This window comes from Emys orbicularis, chromosome 2 (assembly GCF_028017835.1).
Source record: "Emys orbicularis isolate rEmyOrb1 chromosome 2, rEmyOrb1.hap1, whole genome shotgun sequence".
NCBI classification, from domain to species: Eukaryota; Metazoa; Chordata; order Testudines; family Emydidae; genus Emys; species Emys orbicularis.
The window spans coordinates 288,411,417-288,434,528 of record NC_088684.1 but is presented as its reverse complement, the minus strand read 5'-3'; the positions used below and the strand labels follow the sequence as shown (position 1 = coordinate 288,434,528).

At 41.3% G+C, this 23,112-nt stretch overlaps 1 protein-coding gene across 1 annotated transcript in view; it reads right to left on the bottom strand.

The window, feature by feature from the left end:
- Positions 1-23,112, bottom strand: part of MINDY4 (MINDY lysine 48 deubiquitinase 4) — a 91,065-nt gene that overhangs the window by 32,660 nt on the left and 35,293 nt on the right. The window contains exons 6-13 of the mRNA XM_065399836.1: positions 22,429-22,487; positions 21,823-21,932; positions 19,659-19,775; positions 17,891-17,979; positions 8,615-8,716; positions 7,893-7,956; positions 6,496-6,561; positions 6,154-6,221 (exon numbers count right to left, since the gene is read on the bottom strand). Of these exons, the coding sequence (XP_065255908.1) occupies positions 6,154-6,221; positions 6,496-6,561; positions 7,893-7,956; positions 8,615-8,716; positions 17,891-17,979; positions 19,659-19,775; positions 21,823-21,932; positions 22,429-22,487 (675 nt within the window). The remainder of the gene's footprint in view (positions 1-6,153; positions 6,222-6,495; positions 6,562-7,892; positions 7,957-8,614; positions 8,717-17,890; positions 17,980-19,658; positions 19,776-21,822; positions 21,933-22,428; positions 22,488-23,112) is intronic.

Here is a 23,112-nt window from a genome sequence, read left to right as displayed (position 1 = left end):
ACATTGAATTCTCTCTCAGCATGATTTCCCTCTCTCACACAATTTCCCTCTTGTCCTGGGACAACGTTTTTCTGAGGATGTGGGGGAATTGCTTATTGGAAACCAGTTTTCCTGTTAAAATGGCCAATGAACAATTTACATCAATTTACATGCTCAGTCCCCCATGTTACTGGACATGCTACTTGACCCTGAGACCAATTATGCCATTGGACATATTGTTAGTTCAGGAAAGCTTTCTCTATCCTCCTGCACAGCACCAGCAGTTTATAAAAGGAGAGCAAGTATGTTTTAAGGGAACTATAGATTAGAGTTTGGCTCAGGGATGGGAAATGGTGTCAGTAAAAGGGAACAGGTCAAGGGTGGAGGACACATTGTTCCATCTGCAGCTCAGGGCTTGTCTACACTACCCGCCGGATCGGCAGGCAGCGATCGATCAAGTGGAGGTTGATTTATCACGTCTGGTATAGATGCGATAAATCGACCACTGAGCGCTCTCCCATTGACTCCGGTACTCCACCAGAACGAGGAGTGCAAGTGGAATCGACGGGAGAGCATCAGCTATCGACTTACCGCAGTAAAGACACTGCAGTAAGTAGATCTAAGTACGTCGACTTCAGCTACGCTATTCACATAGCCAAAGTTGCGTATCTTAGATCGACCCCGCACGGTAGTGTAGACAAGCCCTCAGACATCCGCTGAATTGAGAGAGTTAACAAGTGGAGTAGCATGAATGTCACTTTTGTGGTTATTTTATATTTAATCATTTATCACACATCAGTGAATACATTGCCTCAGCGCCAGCGATCCCTTCGTTTTAGCTGAAGATTGCTCAAGCAAAAGACTTTTCCCACCATGTTTCCTAGACTAGAGTCTCTGCCTTTACTAGGCTTAGGCACCGACACAATCAAGTATGGTACGACGCCTGAGGAAGGTCTAAGCCTTTCCTTTGGTACCAACAAAAGGGACCAAGGAACCACAGACATCTCTGGTGTGCTCCGCACTCGGTGCTCTCTCTGTGTGAAATGAGTCCAATGGTGCCTGAAGTGCTGCCTCCATGAGCAGACCCTTGAGCCTGGCCGCTCTGTCCTTTGAGTGGGGTTCAAACCCCTTGACGATGTGACACCTGTCGCTGATATTTGATTTTCCCAAACACCAGGCATGGGTCACTGGCCAGCATGGATTTAGCACAAGTGTGGCAGGACGTATACCCTGGTGAGCGTGGCATCATTCTGGCACCCAGCCCTGTACTAAAGAATGAAAAATGTAGTCCAAAAGACCTAAGACTAAACCTATCAGTAAAAAAACTAGCTAAAACTAACTTATCTTAACTAACTAATTCCTAACACAAAGGAGTGAGAGAAGCACTTGTGATAAGTAGTCTAAGATCACTCCAACAACCATCGCTGGCAGTAAGAAGGAACTGAGAAGGGTCAGTGGGCAGCTCCATCCTCTTATACCAGTGCACAGCGGCATAAGGCAATAGAGGGAGCTTGAGCTGACCTGATGGGTACCACTGAGGGAAAAAGTTCTCGAATAACTGTGCACGAGGCGAACACAGACATACAGCAGAATGGACATGTGTGAGCACTTGAAGAAGAACTACATAAGTCGATTCAAGAAGGAGCTGGCCACATTTGTGGAAGAGAAAAGACTACAAAGACGCAGTTACTAGAGATTGGGGATCGCAATAAGGAGATACAGGTTGACTCACATTTTGCTGGGTTTATAATAAGTCACCTTTAATGACCTATACAGCCTCATCTTGACCCCTAACTTCTTGGTGGTTTTTCAGAGATCAAACAACTGTTTTCTTCATTCACAAGAAACACTTAAGAGGTAAAAGTTAAAAGGTTCAAATAAGCACTCCTGTGTGCACAAATCTAGTTGCAATGAGCTACTATTAAGCAGTGAAATGCCCATGGTCCACGCTGGCCAAATAAGTTCCTGAAGTTTGTGAGTAACACACTGACAGTGTGTGTGATGCAGCCAATATTGTATTTAGTCTTGAGGGGATGATAAGATAGTTTCAAGGTGGCAATGCACTGTGCTTGCATACAGGAATCTGAGGTAACGTATTCAAATGGTCAATCGGGCCTCAGTTTGGCAATTGGTTGTAGAACTGATGGTCTCATGTATAACAGAGGAGGGAGAGAAGAGAGGCCAAGAAGATTTTATGTTGCTACAATGGGGGCCCACCGCAGGACCATTCTGGTGGGATGCAGGACTTTAAAGTAGGCCTCTGGATGGATGGATCAGTGCCAGCAAGGTCCTAATAGAGCAACAGATTATGCCTAACATTGCATGGATGAGTAAGATGTTTGAGGAGGAAGTTTGAAGAGATGCAACAGCATCTAATGTAAGACTGCAATTATTTCTGATTTTTTTCACCACTAGCAGTCAAAATGCAGTTACAATCGTTAGCAACTAGCATTGCTTCCCAAACCAGAGGCAACAACAAATCATGAGGAACTCACTTAGGAATTCTCTCTTGCCTCTTTCCATTTGTTATCAGTTCCACAGCTGAGGGTTATGTGAGCATGCGGTATGATAAAATCATAAGCAAAATATAGAGAGCAGCATGAAAGCACAACCCTTCACCTTTCTTACTTGTGTAGATCTACTAAAAAAAATGCCCATGATCTTACTGACTTACAATGACTGCTGGATAGAGCTGGTCAAAAATTGGAATTTCTATCCTGTGGGAAATTCCATAATTTGTTTTCACCCTGAATTGTGGTGAAAAGTCAAAACTTTCAAATTTTCGGTGGAACAGAAAGTTCCAACATTTTTATTTCTGAGTGAATTTATGAACTGAATTCAAACATTTTATTTCATCTGGTTTGACACTCACCTATGTAACTCTGAGCTGAGCAGAGCCTCGTGGGAGTTGTAGTTCGAATGCCTCGTGCCCCCATTCTCTACCAAGGGCTGGGCTCCTGCATCGGTTCAACCAGAGGAGAGACTGTAGTCCACTCTCGGAGATCAGTAGTCCAGCCAAGGACTGTAGCCTATAGAGAAGTGTGGAATGAGGCACCCAACCTACAACTTCCATGAGGCATCATGACCACTCAGACACAATTTAATATCAAACTGACCTGAAATGAAACATTTGATTCAGTTAGAGGAACCAAAATATTTTGATTTGGGCTGACATATTTTGTTTTGATTTTCTCAATGTAAAATTGAAAAATGTTGGCAAAATTGAAATTTTTGCATGGAAAGTTTTAATTTTGTGGCAATTTCATTTTCTGTGGAAAAAAATATTTTAACAGAAAATTCCTGATCAGCTCTACTGCTGGACAAGACCCCCTTAACTATAACCAGAGCCATCCCTTGGGTAAGGCAAATCAGGGCAACCGCTCCGGGCAACGTGCTTTGGTGGGCCCCGCACTTCGACATCTTAGTGCCAGATGGGGTGAGGACACCAGCTGTCTGCCTTGAGCAGTGAGCAGAGCAGACAGAGGCAGCCAGCGAGCAGGAGGCAGTGTGGTTTGTCTGGCCCTGCCTCCCCCCCAGACAGCTGGGTTCCCCTGTGGCACCTGCGCACAGATCACGCGGTCCCTGTCTCCTCCCTGGGCTCTTGGGCCCCTGCCGGGCCCCGGGGCAGTGCTGGCAGGAGGTTGCTACGCACGCAGCTCCCCGGCCCCGTGCGGCCACCCTGGTACCGCCATTATTCGAATGCTGAGGCCAAGGAGTGTGGGGATCCCAGCCAAGGCTGGGCAGGAGGCAGCACTGTCACCCAGCGGAAGGGCACCCCCGACCACCAGTGGATGCGCTTTGCGCCAGGTAAACTTCCTCGGCCCACGCCCGTGGAGCAGCTGGAGCCCCATTGCCCCCATCAGTGCGCCCCGTGCCCCATCCAGTGCCCCCATGGGAGACCCAGTGCACCCCCTGCCCCAAGGGGGGCCCATATAGGCTGATTTGTCCCAGGCCCCACACCACCCTAGGGACAGCCGTGAGTATAACAGTTCTCCCTGGCCTTTGAATTCTCACCCAGAACTATGCCAGTTATGTAAATAACAACCACTCACTACATCTGTGCACCAGCCACTAAATGGCACATATTTCTGAAAGATATGAATAGTGAGGTCATATCTCCTGTTATTTTTCAAATCCTAACCTATGATTATGACATCTCCACTCATCTGTCATTGAAATATACATAAGAAGGTTTAGTTTGCTATTTAAAGGCTGTGCAGAGGTTTGAGTCCACATTTCACTGTCGTTAGTGTTAAATTTCTGTTTCTTATAAACAAAAGAGAGGTTTTGGTACTATTTACTTTCAATACCTCACTCAAGGCCAGGAAAGCAGCACAGTTTCTGAAGGTGGTCCAGTGGGACAGTGCTTGATCTGGCATTTAAGAGAGCTGGAGTTTGTACCAGCACTGCAACTGTAGATCAGATTTATAAAGGTATTTAGACACTTGAAAATGCAGATCAGTGCCAAGTGGGATTTTTCAAAAGTGTCTAGGCACCTAACTCCCACTGAAATCAATTACAGATAAGTCGACATGGCATAATCCTTCTGTTAGGATTTCAAAAATAACAGGAGATATAACCTCACTGCTTGTATCATTTAGAAATAGGTACTAGTGAATGGCTGGTTCATGGACTGAAATCAATGGGAGTTAGGCATCTAGGTGCTTATGAAAAACCTACTTGGCACCCAAATATCTTTTAAAATCTCATGCCTGTGTGGCCTAAGAAAAGCCACCACATCTCTTTGGGCCTCAGTTCCCCAGCCAATAAAATGAAGATAACGCTACTTATATTATTAAATACAGATATTATTAATATTAAACTAACTGGGGAAGGGATAGCTCAGTGGTTTGAGCATTAGCCTACTAAACCCAGGGCTAGGAGTTCAATCCTTGAGGGGGCCATTTAGGGATCTGGGACAAAAAACCATGTAGGGATTGGTCCTGCTTTGAGCAGAGGGTTGGATTAGATAACCTCCTAAAGTCCCCTCCAACCCTGATATTCTATGAACTGCTTGGGTGCCAGCTCTGAATAATGGCAAGGGAAACATAGTGCAATGTTAATGTGAAATCAATTTAAAAAAAAACCTGTGAATCCTGGAAGACAACTCAGTGGATTAGCAACTGACTATATATATAAAACTCAGTTCCAAATTGTGATTTCTTTTCAACACAATATAGGGGTGAGAGGAAGAAAATCCTAACTGCAGCAAAGCGCTTTGATAATCCTCATGCATAATCTTCTGTAAACACAAATGGTTTCTTCATGAGAGTTATTGTTGAGAGATGGATATACAATGGATGTATCGACACTTCTCTTTCGCTTGGGTATGATTCTTAAAGGCTTTTGCAGGGTGTGCTTTGACATTGTGGTATAGAGTTCGCTGATTCGTCCTGAGACAGATGGCAGTGAACTCTATTAAGTGCAAATCAACATCTCACCCATTGTCTCACATGCTGGTGACCCTCAATGGAATGTAAAACAGGCTATCTTAAAGAATGCTTCTAAATTAGAGCCGGCATGTATATTACACTAAACAACTGACTCACTTAGCGATCATTGCTTCCTGAGTGACATCTGACCATATAAAACGGAATCACCATCCAAAACTGAAATGAAGTAAAAGTGCTCAGGCTATCAGAAAATCTGCTAGAATTGGAGAGCCAGGAACAAAATGGTCTGTTGTTTTGGTTGTATTTGTTATGTGGCAGAGAGACACTAGAGAAGACTAACCCAATTGGCACAGTGCACTTCACCTGCTGGCTGGATGTATTGTGTACCTCACTGCAGTCACACAAACCAGGCTCCATGTGGTCCAAAGGACTGGGTTCAGCATCTTTCTACTAGAACACTTTCCACAGTGGACGCCCTTAAAAACTCACCAGTTATAGATTAGGAGCCTGATCTAAAACTAACAGAAAGCCTTTTACTGATTTATTGAGCTTTTGATAAAGCCAAACATAGGAGTCAGTCAATATCAGCAGTATTCCCTATACTTGTAAGAGACAACACCTAGAATGCTGTAAATGCTGAACTCATATTATTAAGTGGGCCAAGGGACTGTCTGTGGAAACTAGAAAGTTTTGAAGGATGACCACTCCCTGCCTGTGTTACACCTTTCACATGGCTAAGGCAACTCTGAAGTTTATGAAAGAGGAATATAAAAATACTCACAGGTCGATAGATCTTGTAAAGATAACCGACAGGGTAAGAAGAATGCACCCAAATGGACCAGTTTCAAACTGGAAGGAAAAAAAGTTTCACTGTATTTACATGTGTTTGTTTATTGAATATGCTTTTCAGCCCTCGCATAAGGAGATGCACCTCCAACTGAGGTCAATAAGACTCACTCCCATTTACGTTATGGTCTGAATTTGGTCCTTCATCTTTTTCAAACATGGGACGCATCAGCGTCATACCCAAACCGTTGTTTATACAGTTTTCTACGAAACGTTAAATACTGAAAAAATAACAGCTGAACAATGACAAGTTTAATTACCTCTCCATGCACCATACCTGATGAATATTCTGCTGAAGAAAAATGGTCAGATCTTCATATTTTGTGACACTATGTAGTATTAGCTGGAACAAAATGTAAAATAATGCAATTAAAATAGATAACAATAAGCTGGTATAAATCAAGCCTGAATTATTTAAGTAACGAAAATCTGAATGTTTGGCCAGATCCTCAGCTGGTGTAAATTGGATCGGATCCATTGAAACCCATGGAAATCCATTGAAACCCAATACGCTCACTTTTTTCAGCAAAGTTACTAAAATGCGAGCGACAACATTGGTGAGGTAATATATGGTGGGGTATTATCTTACCTACTTGTCTCGCTCATATCCTGGGACCAACGTGACTACAACAACACTTACCAAAATAATATATTTTAAATACTATTTTAGCTATAAAATTCATATATTCTGAGAGCTCTTTTAAAATGTTAGTTCCTGATATGTGAAATTTATTGCATGGAAGTTCGTTATTAATTTAAGAATGATCTGTGGGAGGAAGGGCAATTCTTGGAACCAGCTTAGGAGTACCAAATCATTGGAGATTTTTAAGAGCAGGTTAGACAAACACCTGTCAGGGATTGTCTAGATAATACTTAGTCCTGCCATGAGTGCAGCGGACTGGACTAGATGACCTCTCAAGATCCCTTCCAGTCCTACAATTCTATTATTTCAACAGTGTCTGTTCTTTATCACTGATTTACACCCATTGATTTTGAGGGGAGTAATAGTCTTGAGGCCAAAACATGGGACTCAGGGTCAGGAGAGATGGTTATATTTCTGGCTTTGCCATGGGCTTCCGGTGTGATTGTGGGAAAGCCCTTCTTCCCATTCTGTCTCAGTTTTTGGGGATAAAGGTATTTCCCTAATTCACTGAGGTATTATTTGTAAGGCTTAATTCATTATTGCTTTATTGGATTATTAAAGCAATTTGAGATCTTCAGATGGAAAAAATGTATAAGTGGACAGTATTTAGTTTACAATTAATTATTATTTATTAATCAAAAAAACAAAGGGCAAGGAATATTGTAGGAAGGACAAGAAGGGAAAATCAGGGTTTCTTTCTCTAACCGTGTTGTGAGGAGCTATGGAAGGATCCATTTCCAGTAACTAGAGGGAAAATTGCTATTATTTGGGGCCTGGGAGAGAAGAGGGAATGAAAGGAAAGGAAGAAGGAGGATGTCAGAAAGCCCAATTCCCATTAAAGGGTGCGGCAGTTTGGGAGCCAATTATGTCCCTTCCTCTTTGATTCTCTTCTGACACTGGAGTAAATTAGAGTAATTACAGTGGTGTCAGTAGAGTTAAACCTTGGTGAGACAGGGGAGAATCAGGCCCATTGCACTTATATAAGTGAAGTTACAAAATATATTACAGGAAGATTACATATAAAACCTTACTGTTTCGAAGATTCCATCTGCTTTGTATTTTCCTGCTGGAGTGAACTGCTGCCTTCCTGAAGACCTAAAGAGGAGAATTAAATGAAACAGCAGTTCACTTTAGAAGAACCAACAACACAACAAAGAGAAATCCATGGGCTGTAATGAATTGGAAGACTAAACCAAAAAAAAAGTGATGTTAAATAAAAGACCTTTGGCTTTTAATATTACTTTATCTGAGCTCTGATAGCCTTTAGATTTGTTTGCAATTGATCAGTTCATGTTTCTGTATCTAGAAAGAAGAAAGGTATAGATTGAAGAAGTTACTGAAATTTTTCACTGCAACAAAATATAAGAATAATAATATTATAACAAAGTAGAACAGACATTCAAAGTCTCTTCTGAGATACCCATTGTAGTTTGAAAAAATTTAAAAATATAATTACAATAGTCAGTGAGCTGCTTTGGGAAAGTTCTACTTCCAGATTAATAGGAAGGAATTTTCATCAAAAACTGTCCCATTGAATTCAATGGGGCCAGGAATTCACCCTGAGATTTCTCTGACTATTAGGACAGGTAACTGCAGCGAGCATGTGCCCATTAGCAATAAACCCTTTCAGACTATACGGATAGATACTGTCCTTCATACATAGTGATAGCTACTTAGGTGTATAAACAGAAACAATCATTTTATAAACACATGAGAATCTTACATGATAATTAAAAATGTTCCTCTCACTTACAGTGCAACCACAGCTTTTTCATTGCCCCCTGCACGCCATAAAATATCTACAATAGCCAGAGTCAGGCATTTGGTCCTATGAGCGTCTGAAGGCTGCAGACACCTGTTGTTTTTGGACATATGAGAAACAAGCAAAAATTGACACTATTAGTGAGGCAGCCCTGTAACGGTGAACATCTCTTTCAGTGTGCACAGGTTCACAGCAGGTTTGGTATGTACAAAGGCCCAGCTCCTCAAATGTATTTAGGCACCTAAATCCCATTGAAGTCAATGGGAGTTTAGCACTTAAATACCTTTGAGAATCCGAGACTAAATGACTAAAATCAATGAGTATAGTTGCCTCACATAGGACATTCTCTTTGCACTGTTGGTAGAGCATGCCTTGTACACTATGCATGATACACACGAACATCTTTAATTCTGGGGGTTTGACTTTAAAGGGCGGTCTTCGTTTTTTCACGATTCACTTACAATAGGGTTACCATATTTTAATAAAACAAAAGGAGGACACTCCGCCCCCGCCCCTGATCGCTCTACCCCCTGCTCCTCCCCCTCCCCTGCTTGAAACAGGCAGGCAGCAGGTAAGCTGGGGTGATGGCGGGGGGGGCGAGGAGGCGCGGCCTAGTCCGGCCCCCCTGGCCGAGCGGCTCCGGCCCACCCCGGCGGCTCCGGCCCCGGCTCCGGCCCTAGCGACATCAGCTCGGCTCGGGCCCCGGAGCACCGGCCCCGGCCGAGAGGCTCCGGCCCCAGCCCCAGCCCCAGCCGAGCACCCCCAGCCCCGGTCCCAGCAGCTCCGGCCCAGCTCGGCTCTGGCCCCGGTTCCGGCCGAGTGACTCTGGCCCGGCTCCGGCCCCGGCCCTGGCCGAGCGGCGCCGGCCAGCGGCCGAGCACCGCCGGCCCCAGCAGCTCCGGCTCCGGCCCCAGCGGCTCCAGCCCGGACCCAAGCCCCACGACCCCTCCCTATTTTCCCGGACATGTCCGGCTTTTTGGATTTTCCTCCCAGACGGGGATTTGAGGACCAAAAAGCTGGACATGTCTGGGAAAATCCGGACGTATCGTAACCCTAACTTACAAGGAAAAATTCACATAAATTAGCATGTGGAGCCTGGTGAAGCAATGACTGGGTGGAGGGATCATGATAAAGGGTGTCAAGCAATGAAGCAGAGAATTATTTAGCATAATATAAAAGGTTATAACTAGGAGTAAAGCGGTAAAAATCACGAAAGAGCCAATTTAGGCTGGATAGTGGGAAATACTTTTAGACAGTGAGATCTACAGTAATAGGCTATGGATTAAACTTCTAGGGGAAGCAGTACAAACTCCATCAGTAGGCACATTTAAAATTATATTTGTCAAAATACAAGTAACTGCCCCTTGGGGAATAATCGTGCACTGGCAGGGAGTTTGACCAGGTGACTTAATATAGCTTTTCCATCTCTACATTTATGATATGATTGTTTTATATGCTGAATATGCTTTATAAGTCAAAAAAGGCCTTCAAATTTCATTTCAGTACTAACTCTGAATGGTTTAGCTTTTGTTGGCTTGACGCTCAAGCCTGAAAATCCTTATCTACTAATTGTCATGTGCTGTAAATAGAATGCATTGCACTTGTGTAGCGCCTTTCACCAAAAGATCTCTAAGCTCTTTACAAAAATTTATTTGCTAAGTCTCACAATACCCCATGAGATAGGTAAGAAATATTATTCCAGTTTTACAGATGAATTGGACGATTGGAAAAAGGCAAATATAGTGCCCAACTTTAAGAAACGGAAGAAGGATAATCCGGGGATCTACAGACCAATCAGCCTCACCTCAGTCCCTGGAAAAATCATGGAGCAGGTCCTCAAGGAATCCATTTTGAAGCACTTGGAGGAGAGGAAGCTGATCAGGAACAGTCAATATGGATTCACCAAGGGCAAGTCATGCCTGACCAACCTGACTGCCTTCTATGATGATATAACTGGCTCTGTGGTTATGGGGAAAGTGGTGGATGTGATATACCTTGACTTTAGCAAAGCTTTTGATATGGTCTCCCACAGTATTCTTGCCAGCAAGTTAAAGAAGTATGGATTGGATGAATGGACTATAAGGTGGATAGAAAGCTGGCTAGATCGTCGGGCTCAACAGGTAGTGATCAACGGTTTGATGTCTAGTTGGCAGCCAGTATCAAGCGGAGTGCCCCAGGGGTCTGTCCTGGGGCCGGTTTGATTCAACATCTTCATTAATTATCTGGATATGGGATGGATTGTACCCTCAGCAATTTTGCAGATCACACTAAGCTAGGGGGAGAGGTAGATATGCTGGAGGGTAGGGATAGAGTCCAGAGTGACCTAGACAAATTGGAGGATTGGGCCAAAAGAAATCTGATGAGGTTCAACAAGGACAAGTGCAGAGTTCTGCACTTAGGACGGAAGAATCCCATGCACTGCTACAGGCTGGGGACCAACCGGCTAACTGGCAGTTCTACAGAAAAGGACCTGGGGATTACAATGGACGAGAAGCTGGATATGAGTCAGCAGTGTGCCCTTGTTGCCAAGAAGACTAATGGCATATTGGGCTGCATTAGTAGGAGCATTGCCAGCAGATAGAGGAAAGTGATTATTCCCCTCTATTCAACACTGGTGAGGTTATACCTGGAGTATTGTGTCCAGTTTTGGGGCCCCCACTACAGAAAGGATGTGGACAAATTGGAAAGAGTCCAGCAGAGGGCAATGAAAAAGATTAGGGGGCTGGGGCATATGACTTATGAGGAGAGGCTGAGGGAACTTGGCTTATTTAGTCTGCAGAAAAGAAGAGTGAGGGGAGATTTGATAGCAGCCTGCAACTACCTGAAGGGGGGTTCCAAAGAGGATGGAGCTCGGCTGTTCTCAGTGGTGGCCGATGACAGAACAAGGAACAATGGTCTCAAGTTGCAGTGTGGGAGGTCTAGGCTGGATATTAGGAAACACTATTTCACTAGGAGGGTGGTGAAGCACTGGAATGGGTTACCTAGGGAGGTGGTGGAATCTCCATCCTTAGAGGTTTTTAAGGCCCGGCTTGACAAAGTCCTGGCTGGGATGATTTAGTGGGTGTTGGTCCTGCTTTGAGCAGGGGATTGGACTAGATGACCTCCTGAGGTCTCTTCCAACCCTACTCTTCTATGATTCTATTATTCTAATTAAACTGACGCACAGAGAGATTAAGTGATTATAGGACCAAAAGTTGTATAGTGAGAAACTGGCAGACCTGAGAATAGAATCTAGGGGTCCTGACTCCTAGCCCCTTGCTCTAACAATTAAATTATACACCCCTCCCTATGGGAAGTTTGGAGTCATTCTCCACTGGTTTTAAGGGTGACCTCTTTGAGTTTTAGACAATATTAGTCTAGAGCACTGCCAGCCTGAGAGATGAGGTAAAAAAACATGTGCAGCGCTTGAATTAAAAGATCTAATAATTCAAAACACTAAACATCAACCAACAAACATTAAATAACAGATTTCTAAGTTGTATGTCTGTCTGGAATATAATGTTTAGTGAGAAAACTCTTCCCTCTCTGACGGACATGGGGCATTTGAACTAACAGATGAGAGAACTCAGGTTAAAAAAAAATGTGCCCATAGCCTTTTCACATCTGTTCTTGTATTCTATCTGAGTTGTTCAGGTATTTGTGGGCAGTGCCAAAATTATATTCTGTGGATGGAGTAGGTAAAGGAGCAATAAGAAAATCCATTATTTTATTCATGTAGCTGGAAGAAATCTGAAACCCAATGCTTGATTTGAAGCAGTCAACACCTTGAAAAGGCAGGTACGGTAGAGAAAGATGTTAATTTAAACAGTTCAACCATGAAGACTCCTGTCCTTTTCTGATCAAGAATCAGCTTCCACCCTAGGCAGACACATCTGAAGAAAAATATGCCTCTCTCTTGAATAAAACAACCCATCTCGCTATTCAGGTTTTACATGCCTGAAGGCCTTTTTTGTTTCTGCCCATAAAGAGTTTGCCTGTTAACCAGAATTCTCTTGGGAATTTCTGCATACTTCAACAGTCCTTCTCATACACAAAATAGGGGAAAATAAAATCCTTTCAAATAAGGATGAGAAACACGAGGAGAGGAGAACAATCTCCAGATAAACAGGGCTGGAAGAAGTCACGTTAGAGCAAAAAATCTATTTTTTGTGCTATTATTCCCATTTTACAAATGGGGAATTGCGAGACAGTGAAACGAAGAACCAGATATTCAAAAGTAAGTAGGTGCCTAAAGATGCACCTTTCAATAGTTTTGAGATACCAAGTAGGATTTTCAAAAGTGCCTAAGGAGCTTTGGCACCTAACTCCCATTGATTTCATTGATGGACTTAGGCATCTAACCTGCTTAGGCACTTTTGAAAATCCCACTAGGCATTTCAAAACTATTGAAAATCTGTCTGTGACTTGCCTAAAGGAGTCTGAGGAGCTGGGAATTCAACCCTGGTCTCTTAAGAACAAGGACAGCATCCTGACCACTGAATCTTTCTTGCTCTCCTTTTTGTAAACTACCAAATATCAGACTCTGTTTCTCCATTAAACATGGGAGCCTGAGCCTCTTAAATGTTCTGGGCCACATTTAGCCCCAGAAAAAGGAGGAAGATTTCCCATTGACCTCCACGATGAAATTAGGTTCCTGGTCCTCACGGTCAGAAAATAATCCTTTACTGACTCCAAAGGAGATTCCTAAGCAACAAACTCTAAAACTGAATTTAAGCCTCATGGTGGTGTCAGACATCTACAATACATTTACATATGTCTTTATGAGTCAACAATGTGCTATGAGTCAACAGTGTGCCCTTTTTGCCAAGAAGGCTAACGGCATTTTGGGCTGTATAAGTAGGGGCATTGCCAGCAGATCGAGGGACGTGATCATTCCCCTCTATTCGGCATTGGTGAGGCCTCATCTGGAGTAGTGTGTTCAGTTTTGGGCCCCACACTACAAGAAGGATGTGGGGAAATTGGAAAGAGTCCAGCGGAGGGCAACAAAAATGATTAGGGGGTTGGAGCACATGATTTATGAGGAAAGGCTGAGGGAACTGGGATTGTTCAGTCTGCAGAAGAGAAGAATGAGGGGGGATTTGATAGCTGCTTTCAACTACCTGAAAGGGGGTTCCAAGGAGGATGTATCTAGGCTGTTCTCAGTGGTGGCAGATGGCAGAATGAGGAGTAATGGTCTCAAGTTGCAGTGGGGAGGTCTAGGTTGGATATTAGGAAAAACTTTTTCACTAGGAGGGTGATGAAACACTGGACTGGGTTACCTAGGGAGGTGGTAGAATCTCCTTCCTTAGAGGTTTTTAAGATCAGGCTTGACAAAGCCCTGGCTGGGACGATTTATTTGGGGATTGGTCCTGCTTTGAGCAGGGGGTTGGACTAGATGACCTCCTGAGGTCCCTTCCAACCTTGATATTCTATGATTCTATGAATATGGACAAAGGTTAGAAACTGTCTTCAAAAATATACCGTCATTGTATCTGGAAGAGAATACACTGTTACATATTTCTTAATGCTCCTTTAGCCAGTGCTTGAGCCACCCCTGAGTTGATTTCTTAGTTGATTGATATGTCAGATGTCATCGATTTGCAATGTTTTAATAATTTCCCCCTCCATTGTAGCTAATTTCTGTTCTCACTGCATTGATAGAGAAAGATTTCTATCATATTTCCCTCATATTCTGTAATATGATGAACCAGAGACAGTCCCTTCTAAAATTCAGGACATTTCTTGTCTCCTTGTCCAAACTGGAGCATGGCATCACAATGTAAAACACGGTGGATCACTGTGTATTTTAAAAAGTCTGTTCTGAACGAGAGGCTAGCTGGTGGAGCTACGGACAAATATGCTCTTCTGGAAGAATTGAGAAAAAATAAAGAAACAAAACAACAAAAATTGTGGAACTAACACGATGTCACACCCTGTTTGTTTGGAACTCTCTCCCAGAAGTGGTCTGCCAGAATAATTCACTGGCTGCCTTGGATGATTCAAATCACACGCCCTGCAAGAGACTCATCCCTGAGGGTTTTGGGGCCCCTCCCCTGTTCTCTTGGTTTACTGTGTCTCATGTCTTTCCATCCCCATTCTTTCGGTCAATGAGGAATCAGTCCTGTTCACCTGGTAAGGTGGCTTCCTCATGATTATGGGGTTGATTCTTGTGCCAGGGATCCCTGCCTTTGAAAGCAGGGTTACTTTATTTTGGATAGGTTGGGAGAGTTGGTTCTTCATTTGATGTTAATGTTTTACATTAGTTTTTTCTATGACACTCAGGGTATGTCTAACTGTAATCAGAGGTGTGAGTGCAATTCGTGCAGGCGTACTCACGCTAAATTTAATCTAGGTCACACGGCTAAAAAAGTGCAGTGACACGGGACTCAGCCCGGGCCTACCTGGTACCCTGGGTATTTGTGTTCCTAGTCTGTACTGCAGTCCATGCTGTCTCATCACCACTGCTATCTTTAGCTGCACTTGATAAATCAAAGTGAGGTTGGGTATAGCTATATGTGCTGTAATCACTCCGCCAACTCCAGCATACACATATCCTTAAAGACATATTAATCGGTACCTCATAAATATTAGAAATATGGTTCACCTCTGACAATACATGTATAGATAGAAGAATTTGCTACCCCAGCAATAGCTGTCTCTGCCTTATCATCTCTAGTTAGAATTCCCTTTTTTCCTAATGAAAGCTGATTCTGACTACCAAATAGCCTATTTCAAAATCCACATTTGCGTGGCGCACTCTGCGTTATGAAATCATTTAATGAAAGGATGAACCAGGGAAGCTGTGCCGAAGAGCTTGACAATATCCCTCAAGAAAATGAGGCTTACATTTCAAAATCTATTCAACTGAGTTTAAAATAGGGTGCAGTGTATACTCTGTGTGTGTGTGTACATATGTATATATTCACAGTATATGTTTGCCTAAGTAACCTAGATTAGGGATTTGAGATAGCCGTCAGATAGTGAAGTTGTTTTTTATCAGAAAAAGATAAATTGAAATATATATATATATATATATATATATATATATATATATATATATATATATATATATATATATATATATAAACAGAATATCCAGACCTTTATCTAAAGACAAATCAAAATAATATTTTCCATTAAGGTGTAATATTTTCTAATGACAAAACAATGAAAATTCCTTAACTGATATCAAATAATTAGAGCACTAATTTCGCACTAGTGTCACAAAGAGATTACTGAGAAAAGTGAAGTTAAACAAAGATTGAGGTTAAAACGAATGTTTTAAAAGGTTAGTACCAGGCCCACCTCTGCTGGACATTTCTTTCAAGCACCCCACCAGCTTTGAATCTGGTGCCTAAATATTATAATGCCATGTATAGTGCAAATGTCTACAACAGATCGATTAGCAAGTGTGGGGCTTCTGAGTCTGGCAATATTCTAAAGGGCGATGACCTCTCAAGTTCCAGATAGTACTGTTGTTACTGGCAGCAGAGGTGTGTTGGCCCTATCTACTCAAGAATGATGGGTCTGACCCATTATCTGCTAAGTGCTGATTCCTGTGGAGCTCTTTTTTGAGCGGATGCTGTGGAGGTGAGTGCAGTAAAAGAATCTAAATATAATAGGATAGGGATCACAAACGTCATTTGACATTTGGGGATGTGCCAATGTAATTTTTGCATGTTCAAATTTTTTTTGTTTAGTTGAGAAACAGGAGAGAGAGAGAGAGAGAGAGAGAGAGAGAGAGAGAGAGAGAGAGAGAGAGAGAGAGAGAGAGAGAGAGAATTTGAGTCCCATCCAACGTATAAGGCTCAGCCTGTTTTTGAGAGGGTATAAAATACAATGCGGTAGCTCCCAAATCTCAAACTTTTTTTTCTTCACAGCTGTGGGAGTGAAGGTGAGGAACTAATAACTGATTTGCAGATTTATACCAGAGTGACAATGGGCATAATTTGGCCTCTGGTATTTTCAATTTGGGCTTTTGTTGAGATTAGTTGGCTAGCGGTGCTGATTTATACCAATCTGTGCACTAATGGTGTCTTTAGGAGAGATGAGGAATAAAATGAGATCCAAAAATAGATTTTCAATTGTATACTAATATATAATTTGAACCCAGATCTCCAGCAATTAGAGGCATATGCAATCACTGTTTCACTTTGAGGACATACCCCCTGAGACTTACTTAGGAGTGGAGATCCAAAATTGTTCACAGAACAATTTAACTGCAATTCTCTCCCATTTTATGTCAAATCATAATTTTTACCCTTGAAAAACTCAAAATTGTATATTACATCATCAGGAATCACTGCAGAAAATTTTAACAGATATCACATAATTTCCACAAGAATCTGCATATATTGGTGGAGATTCTCCTTCTCATGTAAAAAGTCCTTTGTCCCTTTACACAATTCTGGCAAGGAAAGGAAATTTTAAAGTGGAAGTAAATTACACTTACACTCACGTTAAGTCCCATTTACATGGCCAGACTGAAGTCCTAATGGGGCCAGAATTTCTGTCCACAAGTAAAGAAAGAGGCTGAGAGACAGATTTTAACGGTATTTAGGCACCTAAAGATTCAGACAGGCAATAAAGCTTTTCCAAAAGTGTCTAGGTGCAGAAATCCCATTGAAATTAATGGGAATTAGGTGTCCATGTGCTTTTGAAAATCCCACTATGATAAAATCCCACAGTGAATAAGATTTGTCTCTTTAGCACCGACTCAGTGTGCACTGAGTTTATTAGAACGTAGCAAGTAATTTTCCCTTGATGCTATGAATATCCTGTAACTTTTCTGTAAAGTTATTAAAAGACATATAGTTTTTAAATCCCATTAGGGACTTTAGCTGTGTAAAATTAGCAAGGAAAAGAGCTGGTATAACTAACTTTTTGCAAGTTCATTGGGATTTTATATTGCCATGAAAGACCCCATGCATAGCATGGTCTTACAATACATGATTGCATTCTCTTTTAAATCATTGCTTCACCATGGGACTCCGCAGGTTCAGTAACTGATGTTGGCCATAATTCAGGGTTTCTTTTTTTAAAAAGGTTCTTGGTTAGTCACAAGAAACTAGTATGTTAATGAAAAGCTAGCCTTTAAATCCACTGTTAAAAGGCAACTTCTATTAGCCTCAAGAAGAACAAGTAAATCAGTTGACACTTTCTCTCTTCTGGATACAAATGCAAAGGCAACAGGGCCAAGCTCAGAAAGGCTTTTTTCTGGCCACACTAAGATAAAGTTTTAGTTTAATTTAGAATGGAAAATATTTCTGGTGTCAGCTGTTGACTCACCGCACATGGCTATTTCTGTTACTGTCTCCAAAGAGAAGTTGTTGCAGGACACAGGCTTGAACTGCGGCCAATACTCCACATGGGCCGCCCTAAAATGAATAATACACTGGATGAACAAAACAACTAGCACTGTTTGATGCTGGTGAGAACTTTTCACAACCCATGTGTTTTCATTCAAGTTTAAAGCCATCCTTTGATCTATGTGTTTTGCTTACTGAATTTGCAGCATTGTGCTGCTTTCTGAAGCAACTGAAAAGTCAGCATTACTAATTGAGGTTCTGTTTCCTCTGTGTTCTGTTTGAAAGTGCCTAGAACATACTGTACAGACATCTATGAAGTCAAGGACAGGAGTTTTATCTCCTCCACAGTCAAGCAAAAATATTGCTCCTAATGCCCCTTGAACATGCACCTTACCTGAAGATGGGAAAAAAATGAGGAATTCCTACTGGTTGAAATTAACCCCTAGGCAGAGCCCCCCACCCCCCGCTCCCACAGCCTATTCATGAATTAAATCCCATACAAACTCTCAAAATAGGGTTTCAGTGGTACATATGTCTGGTGTTGGCCCTCTGCACAGGGAAGAATTTCACCCACAGAGAATAACAGGGAGAGACGGAAGTTGTGTGCTAAATGGGCTTGATTCAGACACTGTCACGGGAAGATGAAAAGCTCCTCTCTCTGCATATATTACTGTTTTCAAGTCCAGGTTCATACTTAAATATATGAGCCAACCCTTTATATTCTTGTGCATTAATGTGATCTGCCATCTTAGAGAATTATGACAAACCACAATATTGTTTAAAGTATGTAAGAGGCTTCAATCCACTCTTCTGTCAAAGTCCTAGAGAGGCATGGCCCATCACAAGCACACATTTTAAACTGCATCCAGTTATGCAATTTTTATCTAGTTAGGAACTTCTTTTTGTTGCTTATTATAGGTATGTGCAACGCCTTGCACAATGAGGCCCCAGTCCCTGAATAAAGCCTCTAGGTGCTACCACAATATAAATAATAGATAATAAATGCATTTCATCCAGAACAAATATTCAGCAGAGAAACTTAACTTTTTCTTCACTCTCTCAATAAATCATTTAAATAACTAATGAGTGAATCTTTGGAATACTGACCTGTGGAAAACAGCAGGGTTTATTTCAGTCTGTCAAGGAAAGCTCCCGATATTAAAAGTTTACATGAAACACAGCAACTGTTTAATATCACTCAGAACTACTATGGTTTAACACAGAAACTAACACTGTAAAGCAGCAGTATACAAACAGTTAAGTGAAGTCAAGTTAGGAAGTGAAGAGAAAAATACAATATCCATTTGAAATTTACAAATGTAACCAGAATTCCAGGGTTTAATCCCCTTCTCTTGGTCTCCATAGGACCTTTAATGGAAGACAGACATCTTTAATGACCAAAGATATTCTAGACCTCAAGATGATGGCACCTCTTGTAGCAGAATGTTTCCTAAAGCATTGGTTCAAAATTGACTTAAAGGACTAAATGTCACCTACTGATTCGCCATACATCCTGGAGCACCCTGAGTTTTCTTCTGAAGTTTTCCATCTAGCCCAACTCTCCTTAAAAGATTTAGCTATTTTGAAGATTTCTGAAGTAAAATTCCATTCATTAACCAGTGATGAAAAAGAAAAAGGAATATCTTTTAAAGAAGGATGGTTTCTTTTATTAAGGTAACACCCAACTTCTGGAAACTTTAGGTTAAAGGTAAAGATCACTGAGCTTTGAAGGAAGTCATTCACTGTACCTTTTTTTGAACGATGCCGTATTTTAGCTGTGGTATACTGTTAAATGTAAAGTTCTGTATTTTCCATTCTTCACTGAAGCAACAAAGGCTTGAGCCAAACAAAAGATTTTTTATTTCCTATAACAAAAAAAAAAAGGAAAAAAGCTCTCATTTTAAAAACAAACCCAATAGGTATATTTTCTTTCCATAATTTATAATAAGAAAGGAGGCATGTGGCAGGATAATTACTAACTCTATATAACCACCCTTTTAATTTCGGTTTTATAAATACTGTAAATAGCAGGGCAAGTCCACTGAAAAGGAGTCATTTTTTCCTTTTCCTGCAATGTTCCTTCAGCACTTATTTTCTTTCAGCACATAATGCTATGTGTTGCTCAGCATTATGAGCTTTTTTCTGTAGATCATTGGATAAACGGTGCTTCTTGAAATGTTCACAGAAGACAGCCTCAAACTTAACTACAAGAGGAATAATATGTACTACTGGTTAAAAAAAAAGATTACTGCTATGGTCTTCTCTTGAAGAGTTTTCAATTTCCCACACCTCAGTAAAAGATATCATCCAATGGGATAAAATATAAGCTGTGAAAGAAGTACCTTAGCTGGCACATTATGTAGACTAGACAATCTGTTTCACCTACCAAACATAGTGGTATGAGACCCATGTTGTTCAAAGTTTTGAATAACACTTGTCTTGGGACATGTAACAAACTGTCAAATTCAGATATTAGCACCAACCAAATTCGGACTGTTGACCCCAATCAGGAGTAGCTTCATTGAAGTCAATGGTGTTATGCTAGTGTAAATTGGATGTAAGTAAGAATCAGACTCCTTCAGTGTTTGGATACTTATTCAGACTACTTTGGTATAGAAATCAGGTTGGGAATCATTCTCATGAGATTTGTAGTGCTTTTTAGCTCTGGTTGAGTGGGAAGTACTATAAGACTAGCCCTTCACATGGTTTTTCGATACTTCTGCTTCTGCCCGAAATAAAAGAGATAAAGATGCATGAGAAAATGGAGGGAGCACTAGGGAATAAAATAAATCAAATTACTCTAAACCTCATGAAAGGTTTGGTTTGGAGGATAGGTAAACATGCAAATTTGTTTCCGTTAGAGAGAGAGAGAGATGAAGGTACAGAATAACTCTTATTTTATCCAAACCAGTTTGTCCACATCTAGTGAGAACCCTGGTGTGCTAATGAACAAGGCCTGGTCTACACTGGGGGGAGGGGGCGGATCGACCTAAGATACGCAACTTCAGCTACAAGAATAGCGTAGCTGAAGTCGACGTATCTTAGATCGACTTACCTCGCATCCACACGACGCGGGGTCGACTGCCACCACTCCCCCGTCGACTCCGCTTCTGCCTCTCACCGTGGTGGAGTACAGGAGTCAACAGCAGAGCAATCAGGGATCGATTTATTGCATCTACACTAGACACGATAAATCGATCCCCGATAGATCGAGCACTACCCGCCGATCCCCAAGTCTACACCTTCCCACTCATAAACATACAATACCAACACACCAAGGGCCTGATTCATCTTGAACTGAAGTCAGTCAATTAGGAGTCTTTCTACTGACTTCAGTGACATTGCATTAGGCCCCGAGTGAAATGGGGAAAATAAATTCTTATTTTGTACTTGTTTGTGAGGTTTCTCAGCTCCAAACATATTCTATGAAATAATAACAATACATTGCACCTGTATAGTGCACTTTATCCAAGGATCTTGAAGCACTCTACATAACTGATGGATGAAGCCTTACAATATAACTATGAGGAAGGTAAATACAATTATTACTATTTTACAAATGCATAAAATGAAGGATGGAGAAGTGTGAATTGCCCAAGGTCACACAGAAGTCAGTGGAATAGCAATAAGAGATCCCAGTAGTCCTCCTTCCTTATTCTACCCCCCCCCCCTTAAAATACTGCTTTTGAAATAACTGATTAAAAATTAGAAAAGGACAAAGATGTAGAATTGACTGGAACCATTAACAAAGGAATGTAAAAATGCAATTTTAATGATTATTAGGATTTACTGGATTATGAATCTCAGATGCACTAAATATAAAAAACAAATCTATTGTAGCTTTGGCTTACTCAATAAAAATAACAGGTTTTAATGCATCGTTTTGTGTTTATCATCATACATTTGACTTACTTTTGCTAGGGAAATATCAATTGCCTTTGATACTATTTCAAGTGTATACAGCGTTGAAAGTTCTGGGATCCTACTAACTTCCCCAATCGTTGCTTCATCATCGAAATCAACTGAAAGAGAAGAAACCTTGTAATATGCAGAATGTTGTCTGGTAAACCAAATTCTGCTCTCCAATACCTCCAGGTAACCCACTGCCAGTGGTTTATCATAATGACCTATGCAACTTTAATACTTCTGATTTTTAAAAAGTTATGAGTACGGTTCCACTCTGAAAAGGGATGATACAAATTAGATCATGAAAGCCACTGTTTCTTATGCCCCAATAATTTTGTATTAAATTTGTTCAAAGGACAATTAAATTAAAATGGTTCATTTGTTTGTTTAAATTTCCTAAGTGCTAGTTGCATTTTCTTGGCCTGGCATCTAAAAGTTAAAATGGGATGGAAGTGAGCACACAATCTTATCTACGAAATTAAAACACAACTGTATGTACCCTGAATCAACTAAGACTTGATCAAAAACAGACCATTATGCACATTGCTGGTAAATTTTATTTGCTGTGAAAAATATGAGAGATAGACCAAAGCGAAGCACAACATGACATACCTACTTCTAGGACATCTTTCATCTGGTCACTTTTATTGGATATGGATGATGGAGTCTTTCTAAATTAAAATGAATTAAAGAACAAATTAACAAAGGTTCGCATTTAATGAAACAGCAATACAGAAGATTAGGTTAAACAATGTATAAACAATCAAACCTTATTAGGGCAAAATCAAATTTTTCACAGAAGTATATGGCATTCTATATGGGATATAGACAATCACTAAAGCCAGAAGAGCAGTCTGCACATTGCAATATAATGCAATCAATTTGTATCACTAAATGTAACTCCACTATGGCTCAGATCCTGCAAGCTCATTTGCATGGGCAGGACTCTACACCCTCATGGAGTCTCAACTGACATCTGTGGCGCTCTGCATGAGTACAATGTTTGGGTGCCCACAACTCAGCTTGCAGGACTGGGACCCATGGCGTGAAATTCACTCCTGCATGAGGCCTTTGGACCACTTAAATCCAACTTAAATCCTTAAAATAAAATTTAAGTGGGATATAAACTGTGCTGGCTCACACACTGGCCTTATTTGTAAATTGTGTATCAACAAGTTAAACGTTTATAGAAATAAGGAAATGATGATAAAAGCTAATTTTTTTCAAACTTGGCTATGAAGTTAGACTCCTAAATATCAGTCGGATTTTCAGAGGTAGCAAAGGCCTGTTGCTCCC